The following is a 19,024-nucleotide window of genomic DNA, read 5'->3' as shown; positions in this document are numbered from 1 at the left end:
AGACTCTGGGCATGACTCCAAGCTGTCCTACTAAGCACAACTTTCAGGCCAACCCAGTCACCACAACTGTCTTTAAGTCCTGTCATTGGACTTAAACAATGTGTTGTCCCACCACTGCCTGGTCAGGCTGTGTCCCATGGGTGACTTCAGTCTTTGGTTAGCACCAAACACATCAGAGATGGGACACAGTTTGCATGAACCTCAGCATGGGCCAGCCCAGGGCAGCTCTTGTGCTGTACTTTTACCTTTTAGGAGCAAAAGTTAGGGAAAGGTAACACCAGCAGTGCTGGAGGTATTAGCAGTACTAGATTTTTATTTTTTTTTTTTTAACCCTCTGGCAGGTACTGAGCAGTTTTGCTGAGTGACCTTTACGAATTCTTTATGGTTTGCAAAGTTCACTTGATGGAGAGATGATGGCTCTGCAGAATTGCCTTTTCTCCTCCCTCAGAGACCTTCGCCTCCTGGCATTTGCTCAGCACCCTGCAGAGCAGTTCTGAGAGCTCCACACCTGTGTTCCCCTTGCCTTGGGCACCCTTCTGGTCGTAGCTGGGTCATCACTTGCAGCACTCGGTGAGTCAGGTGCTGCAGCTCAGAGCCCATGGTCAGGACCCAGATTTCTTCACATTTGTGAAGCACTCTATCCGAATCACATACAAAGTGCTACAGAGGGCTTTGTGTAGCCATAGTTTTGCACCCTTCTGTGGGAGTGACCGAGGTCACCCCTCCTTCACCAGCTTTGCTCTGCTGAAGCCTCCACCTCTGCCAGCAGGCACCCTGCATTTCTTTCCCTCAGCTACTAACACAATTTCCCCCAATGAACTTCTACCTACTCCAGGAGTATGGGGGTTGAGTGTTATGATCGCTTTTTCTATGCTTTTTCAAAGTAACTGTTGCAACCCTAGTAAGATATTTTTTTTTTAAATAGCACCATGTTTCAATGTCTTATAATTGCTTTTGCTGTTTTTTACGTTCTTACACCTAAGACTGTTTTTTTTCCAAAGCTTCTCAGAAAACATTTCTTCATTTTTTCTTAAACTAAGATGAGATTTAATTGCAGCATGTGACAGTGTACTGTCACATGCATATCATAAGGTTTAAAGTTAGCTTTATAAAACACTGTTATTTCAGAATATTTAGATTGTTGAACACATTCTAAATTACTTTGTTAAATATGTAGAGTGTTTATACAGTGAAACATAGGTGAAGACAGTAACGAGCCAGATTTGCTACTCCTTTGCACATTATATCAAAGCAAATGTGGATACTATTAAAATATTGACAGTATCTTATAAATGTTTAGTGCTAGGTTTAAATTATACTGTGAGATAATCAGGCACTGGAGAATAACCCCAGAATCCATTCAATCTCACACTGGCAAATCAAGGCCTGATCAAAGACTGCTTTTCCTGCATTGTCAAGAGCATTTAAACACCTCTCCTTTGGTGAACTAACCTTGCAACATGCACACTTAGAAAAATGCTTCTAAAGTACATTCATCAGATGAAATATGACTTCGCTTCTGCTTGTGTTTCAAAATATATGCACATGCAGTATTTTTGAAAGTTTAAAAAACATTGTTGTTTTAGTGCACTGGATTTCATAGCAGTAATTTGATGTTATGTGATTTTATGGCATTTTTTTCCTTTTTTTTTCTTTTTTTTTTTTTTTTTTCTTCTTCAGTTTAAAAGATCTTATCCAAAGTGAAGATGTGAAACCCAAGCTGCAGTACATCATGAATAACCCCTCCTTTTCTATGGTAACAGTTCAAAGTGAAGATAGTGGAATAACCTGGGAAACCAGCTCGAGCAGATGTTCTACTCCCTGGACCTCAGAAACTAGTACAACTTCTGATCTTTACAGTATGGAAAGTTCACCAGTAGGTTCTCCTCCAGGAAAAGTTATCTTTATCATGGATGAAGGTAAAATTGTTAGGAAAAGGAAGCGTAAACCTTCAAATAGGGTGCCATTGCCTACAACTCTCAAAGGAGGCCAGGGCAACAAAAAACGTGACTCTTCTGGAATGCAGAGACAAGAACCAAGAACTGTTCTAGGAGATGTGCAAGGCTCAGTGTTAAACGTTGAACAGATGGAAACACGAGATACAGATGAGGAAATGTTGGATGACAAAGAAGATCTGGAGAACATTGCAGAAGAACCAGTAAAACGTGCTCCAATAAGATCCATATTTAGAGAAAGCAGACTGAGAAAAGTCGGACCGATCCTTGGAGGACCAGTAAAAGCTAGAATTCAGCTGTTCAACTCCATTTTTGGAGGAACTGGGCCAGCCCCTGAAACACTAGAGAAAACTAGAATCCAAAGAAAGAGCTCAGTTTCAGGAGATTCTGAACAGTTCCTAGATACATCAGTAAAAGAAAGATTGCATCAGTTCAGTACATTTTCAGAAGCAACACATCCAAAACCTTTCCAGAGGATAAGCAGAAATCTTGAAACACCATCAGAAAGAAGAAGGAATCAAAGGCAGCAATCTGCAACATATCCAAGTCAAAGCTATTCTTCAGCAACACATCTTGAAAAACAACGTACTAATAAAGATGATATTTCAGTTAAAAATATTAAACCTACTAAAATGAATACACCAAGCAAATTTTCAAGCTCTGCTGAAAAAACAACTCTTCAGCATAAAGAAAGAACAGACAGACAGTCTCTACTGGAGACTCCAGATGAGGTACCAGGACAGTCAGTGAAGTCCTGCCCTCCTGAAGAAGCAAGGAAGCAGCAAAGTTTCTCCTATTCACCGGTGGCCAAAATGGCAATAACAGAGCAGTCGACATCCATTGCATTAGAGTCTGATGACAAATCAGAGAAACAAGTGCTGATTCCTTCAGCTGAAACTGCAAAAAAGAAAACAGAGCAATCACTGCTGACAGCATCAGATCTTCTGGATGAACCAAAGGAGCAGGAAACCCAGGCAAGTTCAGCACCACAGCCTGATTCAGCAGATAGACAAAGCACTGAACCTGTTTTGCCTACAGCATCAGCATCAGAACATCCTGAGAAGGAAATACAGAAGTCAGCAGTTCAGTCTTACTTACCTAGTGCTCCATCAGCTAAATTCAGATATTCCACTCTATCTGAAACAAGACAGGAGGATATTATTCCTCAGTCATCGGAGAGTGCACAATCAGAGTCTGAACATGTGCTTTTACCACATTCTGTAGATGAAACAGAGAAGAAAGAAACTGAGAGTCACTCGTCAGCAACTGCACAGTCAAAAACTGATCTTTCAGGTCCATTGGATTCCGTTAAAAAAATGGAGAGTCAAAGGACCCCAATACCAGAAATGCAAAATGTTCACTTACAGAAGCAAACAGAGTCAGAACAAGATTTCTCTACTCAGATAACAGAGGATGAAGGAGTTAAACTAAAATCACATATTCCTGAAAAGATAGATTCCAAATATCTTGGCATTTCCTATGCTGTTCACACAGAAAAACAAGAAACCCAGAAAAGTTCAGTTGTGAATAAAGCAGTAGATATGGAGCACCCTGTTGTTTCCACTGAAGTAAACAATCAAGCAGAGAGTGCACAAATGGAGATGGAGAATCCAGACATCTCATACTCCAGTGAAGAAATGCTGGAATCAGAGAGTGTAAAACTGGAAACAGAGCATCCAGGCTTTTCTTATTCCAAGGATGACACAGAAGAACTGGAGAGTGCACAGCTGGAGATGGAGCAGCCAGATATCTCTATTTCCAGGGAAGAAACAGAGGAAATGGAGAGTGCACAACATAAGACAGAGCATCCAGATTTTTCATATTCCAGAGAAGAAATGGAGGAATCAGAGAGTGCACAGCTGGAGATGGAGCAGCCAGATATCTCTATTTCCAGGGAAGAAACAGAGGAAATGGAGAGTGCACAACATAAGACAGAGCATCCAGATTTTTCATATTCCAGAGAAGAAATGGAGGAATCAGAGAGTGCACAGCTGGAGATGGAGCAGCCAGATATCTCTATTTCCAGGGAAGAAACAGAGGAAATGGAGAGTGCACAACATAAGACAGAGCATCCAGATTTTTCATATTCCAGAGAAGAAATGGAGGAATCAGAGAGTGCACAGCTGGAGATGGAGCAGCCAGATATCTCTATTTCCAGGGAAGAAACAGAGGAATTGGAGGGTGCACAGCTGGAGATGGAGCAGCCAGACATCTCTATTTCCAGAGAAGAAACAGAGGAAATGGAGAGTGCACAACATAAGATGGAGCATCCAGATTTCTCATACTCCAGAGAAGAAATGGAGGAATCAGAGTGTGCACAGCTGGAGACAGAGCAGCCAGACTCCTCTCTTTCCAAAGAAGACACAGAAGAACCAGAGAGTGCACAACATAAAATGGCGCATCCAGATTTTTCATATTCCCAAGAAGAAATGGTGGAATCAGAGAGTGAACAGCAGGAAGATAAGCAGCCATATATTTCATATTCCAGAGAAGAAACTGAGGAATTGGAAAGTGCACAGCTAGAGACGGAGCAGCCAGACATCTCTCTTTCCAAGGAAGACACAGAAGAATCAAAGAGTGCACAACATAAGACAGATCATCCAGGTCTTTCATATTCCCAGGAAGAAATGCTGGAATCGGAGAGTACACAGCTGGACACAGAGTATCCAGGTCTTTCTTATGCCAGGGAAGAAATGGTGGAATCAGGGAGTGCACAGCTGGAGATGGAGCAGCCAGACTTCTCTTTTTCCAGGGAAGAAACAGAAGAATTGGAGAATGCTCAACATAAGATGGTGCAGCCAGACTTTTCATATTCCAGAGAAGAAATGGTGGAATCAGGGAGTGCACAGCTGGAGCATCCAGACCTTTCATTTTCCAGAGAAGAAACAGAGGAATCAGAGAGTGCACAGCTGGAGACAGAACATCAGGACTTTTCCTTTTACAAGGAAGAAACAGAAAGGCCAAAATCTGTTCCTATTGAACTAGAACACCCAGAGTCTTACTACCCTGAAGAAGCAGAACAAGAAAAAACAGCAAAACTTGAGCTGGAACCTTCAGTTTTATCGTGTTTGAGGGGAGAAGCAGAGAAAGAAAACACTACAGAACTTGACTCAGTACATCCAGATATATACGATTCCACTGGAGGAGCTGAGAAGCAGCAAATGGGGCATCTGAAAACAGGGCATTCAAATTTACCATATCCCATGGATAAAACAAAGCATCAAGCATTGGCACAAGTAGATTTGGACAGTTCTCTTTCCTCACATTTTGGTGACAAAGGAGAACAGCTGCAGCCTCTACAGCAGGATTCACAACTTGGAGGTACACTGTACTCACTTGGTAAGGCAGTACAAGGAGAAACTACTCAACTTGCTCAGTCAGAGCATCCAATTGTGTCATATTCTACTACAAAAGAACAACAGCATAAAACTTCACAGCTGAGGGCAGAAGGGGCAGGTACTTCATATTCCACTGACAAAACAGAACAGGAATTATTGCAACCAAGGCTGAAACATGCAGATGTCCCATATTCCCAGGGAGAAGCAGCACTGGAAGCTGTCCACAAAGACTTAGAAGGTCCAGGGTGGCCAAGTTCCATTAGTGAAGGAGAGCAAAATGAAAATGTACTACCCTCAGAAAACAGGGACCTGTCATTCACCACTGGAGACATAGTGCAAGAAGGAATAGATTCAGGATCATTATACTCCTCATGTTCAATTGACAGACCAAATTCTGGGGAAATGGCACAGCTGGAGCAGGAGGATTTATTTCCTTCCTATTCTGCTTCTGACAGTAAGCAACAGGGAACATCACCACTGGGTTTGGCACAGTCAGATACATCTTATTCCTTTGGAAAAATGGAACAAGAAAAGACAGAACACAGAGAGCTGGAAGAGCTGGAAGAAGCCCAACCAAAAGCTACACAAATGGAATTGCAGCATTCAGATTTGTCAGAAACCTGGGGGAAAGCAGATTCACAAGACATAGACCAAATGGATTTGGCACAGCAAGAAACAGCTCAGCCAGAGTTAGCATGTCCTCTGCCATATACTTTCAGTGAACTAATGCAAGAAGAAATGCAAATGAAGCCAGCATACCCAGAACAGACATTTTATGTAAGTACAGGCATGCAGGAGGAGGTGACACAATGCAAATCAAAGCAACCACTTCTTTCATGTTTTACTGGGAAAATGGAACAAGATGAAGTAACACATCCAGAGCTGGAGCAAACATTGTTGCCCTCTTCCAGTGGAAAAGAGTCTCCACTGGAAATGGAAGTGAGTTCAGAATATCCAGATTTGTCATATTCCTCTCACAGACCTAAACAACAAAAAAAGTTTAAACATCCAACTTTGCCATTTAGTTCGAAGCAACAAGAAACTGCACCACTGGTGATGGAACATCCAGATTTTTCATGTACCACGGCTGAAGTGAAATCATATGATGCCATACAGCAGGAGTCAGAACTACACTCCATGGGAGAAATGCAACAAGAATCAGAGTATTTAGATTCTCCAGAAACCCTGAGTGGAGCGCAAGATGAAGCCATGGAGGTGGAATCTAAATACACAAATTTGTCACGTTCCGTTGGTGAAGAAAAACAGCAAGAAACCGTACAGTTGGACTCAAAACATCCAGATATATCATTTTCCTTTGGTGAATCTGCAGAACAATCAACTCAACAGTTTGAGTCAAAATGTAAAGATTTGCCTAAAGTGGCCAGAAAAAGAGCTTTACCAGGAATTGCACAAATCGACACAAAACATCCAGGTTTGACGTATTCCCTCAGCAAAGTTGAGAAGCCAGAAACTGCACAATCAGAAGTGAGACAAACTGACTTGTCACATTTCACCAATGAGGCAAACAAACCAGAAGCAATACTTTTGGATCAGAAACACAGAAAAATTTCTGTTGACAGAGAAAAGCATCAGCAAACCCCAAAACAACAGTTACAGCAAGAAAAGCTTTCATATTCTCCTGGCAACATGCAACAATTAAAATGTGCCCAAGAGGACTTGGAACAATCAGGTGTATCATTTCCCACTGACAGGCCAGTTGACAAAATGACCTTGCCAGGGACAGAACATGCTGATGTGATACATCCTCTGGATAAATCAGAGGTGCAACTAGAATCAGAGCAAGTGGGTTTAACTTACTCCCTTGGAAAACCTGAACAGAAAATGGTTCAGTCAGAAGTGGATATTTCACATTTGGCCCATTCTGTGGGCCAACGAGAATGTTCGGTAGAACAAGAAGAAACAGCAGAGCCAGGGCAGGGACATCCTGACTTGCTTTATTCAGTTTTCAAAGGAGAACTGAAAACTACAGAATTGAAACCTGAACATCCTAGTCTATCATGCTCCCTCAGGAAAGTAGAAGAAATAACACAACTGGAAGTGGAACAATTTGGTGTGTTGCATGTCCATGACAAAACAGAGCTACATCCACCTGCTCAGCTGGAGCTGGGCCACAGAGTCTTGACATCCCCTGCTGACAAAGTGGGACAGCAAGACATGGCACATACAGACTTGGAACACCCTGATGAGGTGCAGTCTGTCAGCAGAACAGAGCATCCACCACCTGCAAAAGAGAAGCAAGGAGTTCCATGTGCATCACCTGACAGTGGAAAAGAAAAACAAAAAGGAATGGCAAAACCAGAGCTGGAGCATCCTGATTTATCATATTCCATTGATAAAACACAGCCAGAAAAAAATACACAACTGGGGATAGGAAAACCAGACTTATCATCTTGGCCTGGCAAAACAGAGCGAGCACAAGCTGCTCAAGAGGAGCAGTCAAGCTTCTTCCATTCTTTCAAACAAGGAGAGAAAGCAAAGCCAGAACTGGGACATTCACAGTTATCTTATTCCGTTAGTGAGGCAGAACAAGAAACGCCACATAAGAAATCAATTCATTCAGACTTATCTGCTGGCGGATTAGAACACCATGAAGTTATGCAGCCAGAGACAGAAATAATGGATTTATCATGCTCAGTTGGTGAAACACAGCAAACTCAAATTGCCAAGCTGGATTTGGAATGTCCAGATTTATCACATTCCACTGGTGCTTTACAGCAACAAGAAGGAGTTCAACCAGAGCTGGAAAAGCCAGGTGATTTTTCATCATCTCTCAGCAAAGGGCAATGGGAAAGTGCAGGAATGCAGGCAGAACGCTCTGAGTTGCAGTACTCTGTTCAGAAAACAGAAGGACTACAAAATTCACAAGCAGAATCAGAATATGCAGATTTGTCATTCTCTGTTGGCACAGCAGAACCTCATAAAGCAATACAACCAGAGTTGGAAGAACTTGATTTGTTGCATTCTACTGTCAAAACAAAGCAATCATGGGCTGCTGCACTAGACCCTGAACATCCAGATGTCTCAGATGCCATGGCCAAAGTACTACAGCCTGATTTGTCCTCTTCCGTTAGAAAAGAAAAGCAAAGTGCACAACTGGATTTCAAACAGGAGAGGGAAAGCCATACATTACACCCAGAGGAAAAAGCACGACTAAACTTAGAACAGCCAACATTGTCAAGTAGAACAGTGGAGCAACCAGAAAGGGCCTCAGTGGTAGGGGAGCTCCTGGACGTCTTGCATTCCTTTAGCAAAAAAGAGCAACAAGAAATGGCAAAACAAGAGTTGGAGCATTCAGGTTTATCATACTCTACTGATAAACCACAGAGAAAAGAAACACCACAGCTTGTGTTGGGACAAGCAGATTTATCATCTTGCCCTGGCAAGACAGAGCGAGCACAAACTGTTCAAGTGGAAACAGAACATCAGGACTTGCTACATTCACCTGGTAAAACACAGCGGCAAGGAACAGCACGACCAGAGGTTGAACATCCAGGTTTGTCACATTCTATTGCCAAAGTAGAGCAGCCACAGGCTATGCAATGGGAATCAGAGCAGACTGTAACACCCCATCCCATTGTAAAAACAGAGCAACATGGAGTGGCACATCCAGAGCAGGAACTTCCCAGTTTACCATATTCCGTTTGTAAACCACTGTCACAAGAAAGGACAAAACTAGACATAGGACACCAAGATTTAACATATGCCCTTGGTAAAGCAAATGAAATACAAACTGTGCGAGGTGAACTGGAACATAGATCTTTGCAGTATTCTTCCGGCAAAACAGAACAAGAAATGATGTTGTCAGAGTTGCAACATAAACAGCTATCTTATCCAGTTAGAGAAATAGAAGAGGAAGCTACACATCAGAAATCAAACTATACAGATTTGTCACATTCCATTGGCCAAAAAGAGCACCATGGAATAGTACAACCAGAACTGGAAGAAATGGATTTATCCTATACAAGTGACAGGTCAGAAATCTCACAACCAGCCCAAATAGTACTGCAACAGCCAGAGGTTTTGGATTCTTTTGGCAAACTGGAGGAAAAAGCAATGGCCCAGCCTTCCATTTTGCACTCACATGGTGAAGAAAAGCAGGAACTAACTTCACAGTTAGACTCAATGCAGCCAGGTGTATCACATCTGCTTGGTAAAACAGAAATACAGGAAAGTGCAGAAGAAGGGTTTGTGCCTTCTGATTTTTCATATTCTATGGGAAAAGCAGACCAGTTGCAAAGAGAACAAATGAAATTAAAATGTCCAGAATTGTCATATTATCTTGGCAAACTAGAAACTCATGGAGTGAAACCATCGAGTTTAATGTACTCCTATGGCAAAGCAGAGCAGCCACAGGCTGCCCAGATGGAACATCCAGAGACACCATACTTCATGGGTGAAACAGAGCAAAAGGATGGGGCCCATCCTGAAGAGCAGTGTGTTAATTTGCAGTACTCTGTTGTTGAAGCAGAGCAACCAGAAACACCTTCTGTATTTTATACCCTTGGCAGGACTGGGGAGCAGGAAACTGCACAACCAAAGTTTGAACAACCTTTTTCAACCTCTACTGAACAAGCAGAAAAACATGAAATGGCTCTATTGAGAGCAGGACATTCAGAGAAGGGGGACACTGGGACTACTTCATCTCTAACTACTCAGTGGGAAACTGAACAAGATTTATCCTTTTCCACTGAGGAAGCAGCAAGCCCAAAAATTCAACCCTATTCATCTCCTACTGAAAAATCCGTGTCTGTTCCTCTGGGTGTTTCACATTCTGTTTCTAAAACAAAAATGGAAAGAAGTCCGAAGTCTTCACCTGTAGCTGGAGGCATGTCCCCTGAGCACTTAGATTTATCTCACACCCATTATAAAACAGAGCAGTCAGAAACTGCACAGCCTGTGTCAAGTTTCTTCTCTGCAAGAAAAGAAGTGGAGAATACAAGAATTCATCCACATTTGCATATGGCTGCATATTCAGAAGCTGAACATATAATTACATCTGAAGCAGAGAGAGAACAGACTCCACATTACTTCCACACAACTAAACAATTAGAATCTGAGCAATTAAATACATCATATTCTACAGATAAAACAGAAACTGTACAAGGTCAAGAGTATTTAACCGTACCTTCAAAACTGGAGACTGAACCTTCAGTTCCATTTTATTCAGTTGATGAAACATGTCAGCAAGAAATTCCACCTTATTCAAAACCTACCTCTGAGTATTTGGTTGCCAAGTGCTCCCTAGCTGAACACGAAAGGCAGAGCATGCTGCTGGTTACTCCCCAGTCTGCACAATCAGAGAGTAGATATGTAATTCCACCACATGATGAAACAGAATTGCAAAAAGATCAGCTATATTCACCTAAAACAGCAAGCTTGAATATAGCACAGATGGGGGATAAGTCCCTGTTGCACACACAAGAACAAGACGAGCAAAACCTCACAGAATACTTGTCATCAGAGCAGCTAAGAAGTCACCCCACATTCACTGCCAACCAGGATAAGCAAGAAATACAACCTGATGTGCAGAAGGTGCCGTCATTGATGAGCACAGAGTCAAAGGTGACTGCTGTAGCAGACCAGCAACCAATATCCTCAGATTCATTTGTTCCTTTTCATACTTCATCTGAAAAGTCAGTATCTGTGTCTTTCACTGGTGATAAAGAGAAAAAAAATATTTCATTATCTCTATCTAAAATAGTAGGTACATCTGGAAACCAAACAAAAAAAGAAGAGGAAAGACATGGAATGCAACCCTATTTGGCAGAACAGAAGTATACATCCTTAGAGCAAATGGGAGCTGTTTCACCAGATCTTGTTTATGAAGCTGTGACACACAAAATTCAGCATTCTTCTGGTGAACAGGACAGACTCTCTTCAGCAGAGTCAAAGTCTGTCTGCTCTAATTCTGATGAAAAGCCAAGTACAGACATTCCATCTTTTGATTTGGCTAGCTGGCTGGCAGAAGAGGTGAAAGCTCGTTCAATTCATCCTATTCGAGCTACAGAAGTAGACAAGCAAGGAATTCAACTTTCTCTGAAGGGAATTTCTGGCTTTGGATCAAAACAATTCCCAGCTGGAAGTTGTGCAGAACTTACAGTTCATGGCACTGCCGTCAATAAAGGAGATACATTTAGAGTTTCTGATTCAGTGTCCAGTGAAATTTCCCACAGAGTACCCTCAGAAACTGGTCACAGAATGCAAAGACATGATTTACTGTCTCCAAGAGCAGATAATCCAGGTCCAGACAAAGTTCCAAAGAGTGAAACTAAGTTTGGAAACCCTACAGAAAGGGAAGCAGTGCAACATCCACAGGTAGACAAAACGTCTAAAGTGCCTGAACATTATGTGACAAGAGAAGAGGAAGAAGTGGAACAAGCGAGTGCTGTAGAAGACACTCAGCATGAGCCAGAACCTACTGAACAAAAAGATCTATTTAATATAATTTCAGAAGGTTATGAAATACTCAATATTCATGCTCCTACACATATTTCTTCTGTTGATCAAGAAGAAAGTAAACACATGCCAGATAAACTAGAATACTTGGAAACAAATCCTTCATTTAAAAGAAAATTAGCTCATGATAGTCATAGTGCCTTAGCTTCTGGAACAACCACAGAAATTTCAGACAGCTCAATGTTGGGAAAGCCAGAAACCCATGAACAAAAAGAATTGGTCAAGAATGATGACACTGAGGAAACTGAAGAAATACAAAAGGAAAGTCCACTGTTGCCAGAAAGCAATACTGATGTGATATTGGATCCTGATAATGGTATGGCTGATATGGATTACTTTGAAAAGTACACCTTGATTGATGACAAATCCCCAGTTAAGCCACATTTTGAAAGACTGAGTTCATCATTTCCTGAGACAGAAGATCCTAATGAACCTGTGGAACAAGCCGCTTCTTTTAAAGAAAGCACAGAGGCAGATACTTTGGAAGAGGAGTTTTCCCTGCTTGAGGATTTGGATGAAGTCTTTTATGGTACTGCAAAAGGAGAAAGCAAAATGCAGGCCTATGCAGCAGCTCCAGAATCTTTACCTCTGCAGAAATCAATTGACATTAGCAGTAAAAGAGTTACAAATATAGAAGATGAACGGAAGTCACCAGGAACCCCACTATTTGATTCAGAAGAAGGAGTGCTAGAACGATCTCTGTTTTTTCCAACATCAGTTGCTGCTGTTAACCCAGAGCTTCTAGAAGAGCCACCTGCTTTGTCATTTTTGTACAAGGATCTCTATGCAGAAGCTGTAGGAGAAAAGACAAAGGGTGAGACTCCATCTGATGAGGAGAGTGGAAATTCTAATGCATCTTTTCCTAGTAGAAATTCAGACACAGATGATGGAACAGGAATATATTTTGAAAAATACATTCTTAAAGATGAAATTCCAGGTAAGGTCTTAGATCATCAGGAGGATCAGATACCAGAGGATGAGTCTTTTAGTGGAGGAATTTCAGTTCAGAGTTATGAGGACAAGTACAAGTATAGCTCTGCTGGTGTTTTAGGAACTGAGATTCTGCCAGAAAGGGGTGTTGTGGAGACAGAGAAAGTCCAGGTTGATAGTGACATTAAAGCAACAATTTGTAAACCAATGCATGCCATTCCTTTTGGAAGAGAAGCAGTTCTTTCAGGTGCTAGAAGTGATACTACTGAACAAAGAGAAGAAGAAAATGTACCTGTAGAAACAACTGAGGAACTGCCAGAGCAAATGAGTCAAGAGTATAGCCAAATAATCGATTCTCAGGGAGCTGCACATCCGGAAGCTGGCAATAAGCGGGAAGAACAGCACAAAGTAACAGCAGTTCCTCAAATGGAAAAATATGTCCCGTATATCAGAACTCCTGTTGAAGACAGTGAAGATGATCAGTATACCCAGGAAAGTATCTCATGTGTTCCTACCGTTCAGCAAAGAGAGAAGACAGATTTGCAAAGAGAGGAGCAGCAGCACCCTGATGCTTATGAAGATCTTGCTGAGTCAATGGACTATGATGTGATTACACAAGAAGAACTGTTACAAGATGAAATATCATCTGAATTCACACATGAGGAGCTATTATTTGAAGACAGGGATTCTTTTGAGCATGTTGGGGATAGTTATGAATTTGTTAATGAACCAGAGCAAAGAACACCTGTTGAACTTGAAGATTCAGGCTTTGTGGTGATGTATCCCGAAAAATCAACGGCAAACATTCCTCAAGTTGAGAGTCCACAAAGAGAATTAAAGAAAGCGCAAACAGACACATATTGTTACCACTGCAAATGTCCAATATCTGCTATTGACAAGCTTTTTGGAGAACACAAAGACCATGAGGTCACAACACTAGATGATGCTGCAACCAAGATGAAGGTAAGAATTAATTTGTATGTGGAAGGAGATACTGAACCTAATTTCTCTAGGCCTCTTTTGTAGTCAGTGGAAAGGCCCAGAGAGCAGCCCAGAGACTGTAACAATATCTATAAAATAAAAGTTATTCCTAAACACAAGAGATCTTGAAGGGAGAATATCCTATCATTAAGGTATTCTGTAGAGCCCTGGGCTTTCTAAGCCGATCTTATTTATTCAGCAGTTTGGATGACTATGTTTATACATAGCTGTTACCAGATTTTCCATCTTCTAGTCTTCTTGTCTGTGCATGTTCATCTGTTTTGTACATGTAGAGTAAGAAACGAGAAGATATTTCTGTAAAGAGAATTTTAGTAACAGCAGCTCATTTCATTTGACGAGGTACAGAAACCTCAATATGCAGGGACTACCATCATAATAAAATGTTCTCCACTCCAGTTATGTGTGTTGCTGCTTGGATATGTTAGACTAGTTACAGAGTTCGTGCTGTAAATTTTTTTTGAACCCCCATCCTCATTTTCTGTTCAGTTCATGTTCATCACCTCAGTATCATTTTAGTTATACCACAGGTAAGTTTTGCAATTCCTACTTCTTCCCACTATTTCTAAGCTGTAGTACTGTAAAAGACAGATAGAAATGTGTCCCATTTCAAAATAGTACACCTTTGCTATCAACACTAGAGAAAATGCTGTTTTTTTTGTGGAAGCTCATTTGTTACTTAATTGCAGTTCTGCTTGTGAAGACTGCATGCATGTGATGTTTCACTTTTCCCATATCAGATTTTTATATATAAATATACAGATATTCCTTTCTTGTTTAGCAGCAGTTTAATCTCACCCCAGTGTCTGAAACGTGAAGTCTCTTTTCTAGCAAAGGTTCAGTTGTCCACAATTCAGATTTAGTGAAATTTCCTTAAAATTTCAGAAGGGTTTATATTGCTGGTATTTCTGTTACTTTTATGTATATAAGAAAGAGAAATTAAAAGTAGGGGAGTAATGTGCCAGTTTCAAATATCAGCATTTGCAAACTATCTCCGTGGCACGTAGGTGTACATGTATGACAGCAGTGTTGCTTTTTATATATGGCCATTCATGCTTGACTTTAAGTGATAATTAGCCACCAATAATTCAGTAATAAAGTCACAGACCACAGCAATCCCTGAAATGTACCTACACTGCAGCAAGTCAAGTCAAGCCATAAATAAATGTCCCATGATATCACTCCCTGGCTGTGCAGGATGGACATGAAGCCAGTATTAATTCTGGCCACAAATCAGGCCTGGCTTCACATGATTTCTAGTACTCAGGGCTCAGGTTACCTTGAGATGTGTTTGTATGTTTCTTGTTACTTCTGTATAATTACTGAGAAGACATTAAAATAGCAAAATGCTGGTTGCCTGAATTTTAACTGTAGGGACATAACTTCACAATAAAAGAAATGAGCTATGAATGGCACCTGTCAGATTTTATAAGTTATCTTGACAAACAGAACTTTGCCTCTGAATATTGGTGACTGGCCCTAATATTTATGAAGTTAGCTTTTGGTTTTACTGTCCTAAGTGCATTTATAGTTAGTTTATATTAACTAATATGCTACTTTTCAAGCAGATATGGCTGTAGAAGTTTGCTATAATAGGAAGGTGTTACCAAAGAATGTTAATTTTCCTTTTAGATCTATTCCAGCTAATCACAAATACGGATTTCTAAAAATTATAAATTTTACCTGAGCACTCTTCCAGCTTGCTCTCAAGAAAGGTCAAGAAGCACTAAGACAAAAGTTCTGAATTGTCTCTGGTGCCTGTTGTCTCTTGGACTGCTTTTCTTTGCACACATAATTCAATCAGTGATTTTGATAGATTCTGGTTAAGAGACAATATCTTCAAATTTCTAGTTTTAAAAATATTGCAGTGTTAGCTTGTGTCTTAAAATCAGTCTGCTAGCCTCATAGTTACCTGCCATATTTTCCTTCTTATGGGCTTTATCTCCTTGAGGACACTGAAGCTCAGAGCACCCTCTGTTTCTAGCAAAGCTACAGTAGAATTTGTAGTGCCCAACAACTTGTAGAGAACTCACCACCTTGTTGAACTGAGATCACTTTTTTTTTTTTTCTTTTTCTTTTCTTTTTTTTTTTTTTTTTTTTTCTTTTGGAAACAGTGTTGTGGCTGTTCCAGTTGCTATATCTGTGCTTGTAGTCAGGGAGATGCCTGAACTTAATTTAGCCATTGTTCCATTATGGCAAAACAAAATATTCATCTCAACTATGCTCCACATGAAAACAACATACTTAATCTCTGAAACTTTAAATTTCAGGATCAGTTAGGTGAATTGCTAAAAGCACTGGAAGAAAAGTCAATGAAGATTGAAGAGTTTGTGAGTGATATTGAATCCCTATTTAACTGTGTTGAGGTAAGTCCAGTGTTTTTTCTTACTAGTTCTTTCCCTCTACAAAATTTCTTCTAAATTATGTTTGCCTTTTTTGTTGTTGATGATGTGTCATTTTTTTTCTGCTAAAATGGGCTGTTTCTCCGGTCCTCAAACTCACTTCTCCTGCAGGAAAGAGTTACTTTAAGGGAGACAAAATACTGCTTTTTTCATACATCATTGCGAAATGGAATATGTGACTATCAAGCACTGGAGGAAAAAGTTTCCTTAATTTTGGTTATGCTTATAAAAAGCTCACACTGTGTCTATATTTAGAGTCCTGTGTTGAATACCTAAAGGAGTTGCTCAGTGCCTGTAAGTTCTTAAGCCTTGAGGACTGTATTAATTTCAGTTAAAAATATGGATTTTTAGCTATTTTGTAATCAGACTACCCATCTCTATGCTTAAGTATAAAAGTTTAATTTTAAACATTCACAGTAAAAAATAAAATAAAATAAAATAAAATAAAATAAAATAAAATAAAATAAAATAAAATAAAATAAAATAAAATAAAATAAAATAAAATAAAATAAAATAAGAGGTACCATTGTTTTAAGTGTATTTCTCTAGTATAATTTCTCCCAGATGAGCTTGCTTACAGAAATAAAGTTCTCTTACTGTCAGGATGCCAGAAGGAGTCTGGTGGATGGATCGTGTATTTCTGTGTATTCATTAACTGTTGTAATTTTAGTCTGCAGATCAATTTACATTTGTTTTCATTTGTCAGGAAAATTGTAAGAAAAATGCAGAGTTATTGGAAAAGCAGAATGAAGAGATGCTTAAGAAAGTGGTAGCACAATATGATGAGAAATCAGAGAACTTTGAAGAAGTGAAGAAGATGAAAATGGAATACCTGTATGAGCAGATGGTTAACTACCAGCAAACTGTTGATTCAGCAAAGGAAACTTTGGAGACAACAGTAAAGGAAATGGAAGAACTTGATGGATTTGTTTTCCTAAATGTAAGTATAAATGGCATTCATACCATAGCTTTTATGATTGTAGTTAGGAAAGCACTTACACAGTGCCGAGGCTGAGAATGAGTTATTTATCTTCCATTTTTCTAAGATCACTAAATTCTGCAAGCTCAGTTATTCCACTCTGAAACTGCCAGATCAGTTGTTTTTGTCATGTGAACACTCAGAGAGAATTGCAAAGATGATGCATAGGTTGAAAACATGCCTTACGCCATTAAGAGTTCTATCTATTTTGTTTTGTGAGGAGAAAGCTGAGAGACGTCTCAATAATTAATCTAGAATTATTCACTGAGGAATAATAACTGTCACAGTAAAAGATACATTACTATTGGAAAGAAAGGTGGAAAAAGAAAGCGTAATTGAAAGTTACCCAAACTGTAAGTAGAGTGGGTTCTTTTGGTGGTTTTGGTTTGTGTTTTTATGAAGAAACACTGGGAAAAGTTATGTACTCAGATTGGCTGTGATAAAAATTCAGAATGGATTAGGTTTAGAAATGTGAACATGACACTCTTGTCTCTAATGGTCCTTTTTGGATTTTAAAAACTTTGTGAATCTGTATGACTTGAGTTACCTGGCTGATACAGTTATAAGCTGGTCTCAGAGAGTCCAGCAGGTTAATTGTTAATGGCCTGGGTCCTCCAAGACTGTTCTTGTGTTGCAAGAATTGCCCACAGGTCAGCGGTGGCATTTTCTCCTCTACAAAAGTGTATCATGGGGTGAGATTTCTGGGACAACAGTCTTTAGCTGTTACAGAATTAGCCAATAGTTTGGAAGTTGCAGAAACTATTCTGGGAAGCAAGAAAACGAAAAATTCAAATTACTATTTGAAGACTGATCATTCACGCAAAATAAGACAGCTTCCTGAGTAGAAGCTCCCGGTCCACATACCTGTTATAGAAATGGTGGAACGATACCTGGCTTTCCTCATTCTGAGTTGCCCAGTGACTTAATATCCTGTAACCAAGTCAGTCCCTTGGGAAATAGGCTACTTTGGGACGGGCGAGAAATGTATTTTATCTTCTCGAACTTTGCAAGGTACTGGATTAGTCCTTTGGCAAAAAGAAAACCTTGTAATCTGAAATTCTTTTGTAGGATGTGTAACTATTTCCCACAACCTTCAAGGTTTTAACTAGATATGATCATAAAAATCCCCTAGCCCTTACTGTTAGTGATATAGGACAGGAACTTCTCTTTCTCTGAGACAGGAGATGTTAGCTGAAGATTCACTAAATATGAGAGAAACTCTTCCTCTGTGGGTACAAATCTCACCCAGCTTCTAGCAATCAGAAGCTATGACGAAGATTTCATCCAGAATTCATATTTAAGTGTTATAAATGTAAAAGTGATTTCCTTCTGCAATAGCCTTCATTTAGAACAGTATTTGACTGTACCCTGGTCTTTATAGCTAGATATTGAATGCTGAGTCCTCAGGAGTTTTAAACCAGATACAGACTCTAACAGCCTGCTGAGCAAGAGCTTTGAAGTGAAATATTGTTAAGGAAACAAATTCTCTGCAGGTGTGAATGAGCAGCATCCCAGCCAATATCAAGTCAATAAAGCTGTGTGTATTTATCTCTGAGGCGAGTACCAGAACTGCTAGATGAGTGGCTCTACAGCACTCTCAGGGTTTTGAAAACTGCTAATACATTTCTTTCTTTCTTTCCTTAGTCATCTAAAGAATTGAATAAAAGGTATATGAAGTATGGGTTAAGTGCACTGTAGTGAATACTAGGCATTGCCTGCTGGATGCTTCATTTACTAATTGCATTGCTAATATTAGTAGTAACTTTTATAAACCTTGCAAATAATGAAATTAAGAGAAGATGTTTTATACTTGTTGCTTTTATTCACTGTTTTTATGGTGTTTTGCAGAAGTTCTGTGATTTATCAGTTAAGTACAGTTTTAAAATATCAACTCAATTTTAAATCTCTACAGAGGCTTTTTAAGCAAGTTCCTTGTAGTTATTA

The 19,024-nt window shown here is 39.9% G+C and overlaps 1 protein-coding gene across 1 annotated transcript in view; it reads left to right on the top strand.

Annotated features, from left to right (window-relative positions):
* CMYA5 (cardiomyopathy associated 5) overlaps window positions 1–19,024 on the top strand; it is a 46,039-nt gene that overhangs the window by 5,462 nt on the left and 21,553 nt on the right. The window contains exons 2-5 of the mRNA XM_084305764.1: window positions 1,681–13,663; window positions 15,970–16,065; window positions 16,808–17,041; window positions 18,725–18,747. Of these exons, the coding sequence (XP_084161890.1) occupies window positions 1,681–13,663; window positions 15,970–16,065; window positions 16,808–17,041; window positions 18,725–18,747 (12,336 nt within the window). The remainder of the gene's footprint in view (window positions 1–1,680; window positions 13,664–15,969; window positions 16,066–16,807; window positions 17,042–18,724; window positions 18,748–19,024) is intronic.

Source organism: Netta rufina (assembly GCF_964035555.1).
Source record: "Netta rufina genome assembly, chromosome: Z".
Lineage (NCBI taxonomy): Eukaryota > Metazoa > Chordata > Aves > Anseriformes > Anatidae > Netta > Netta rufina.
This window is presented reverse-complemented; position numbering and strand designations above follow the sequence as displayed.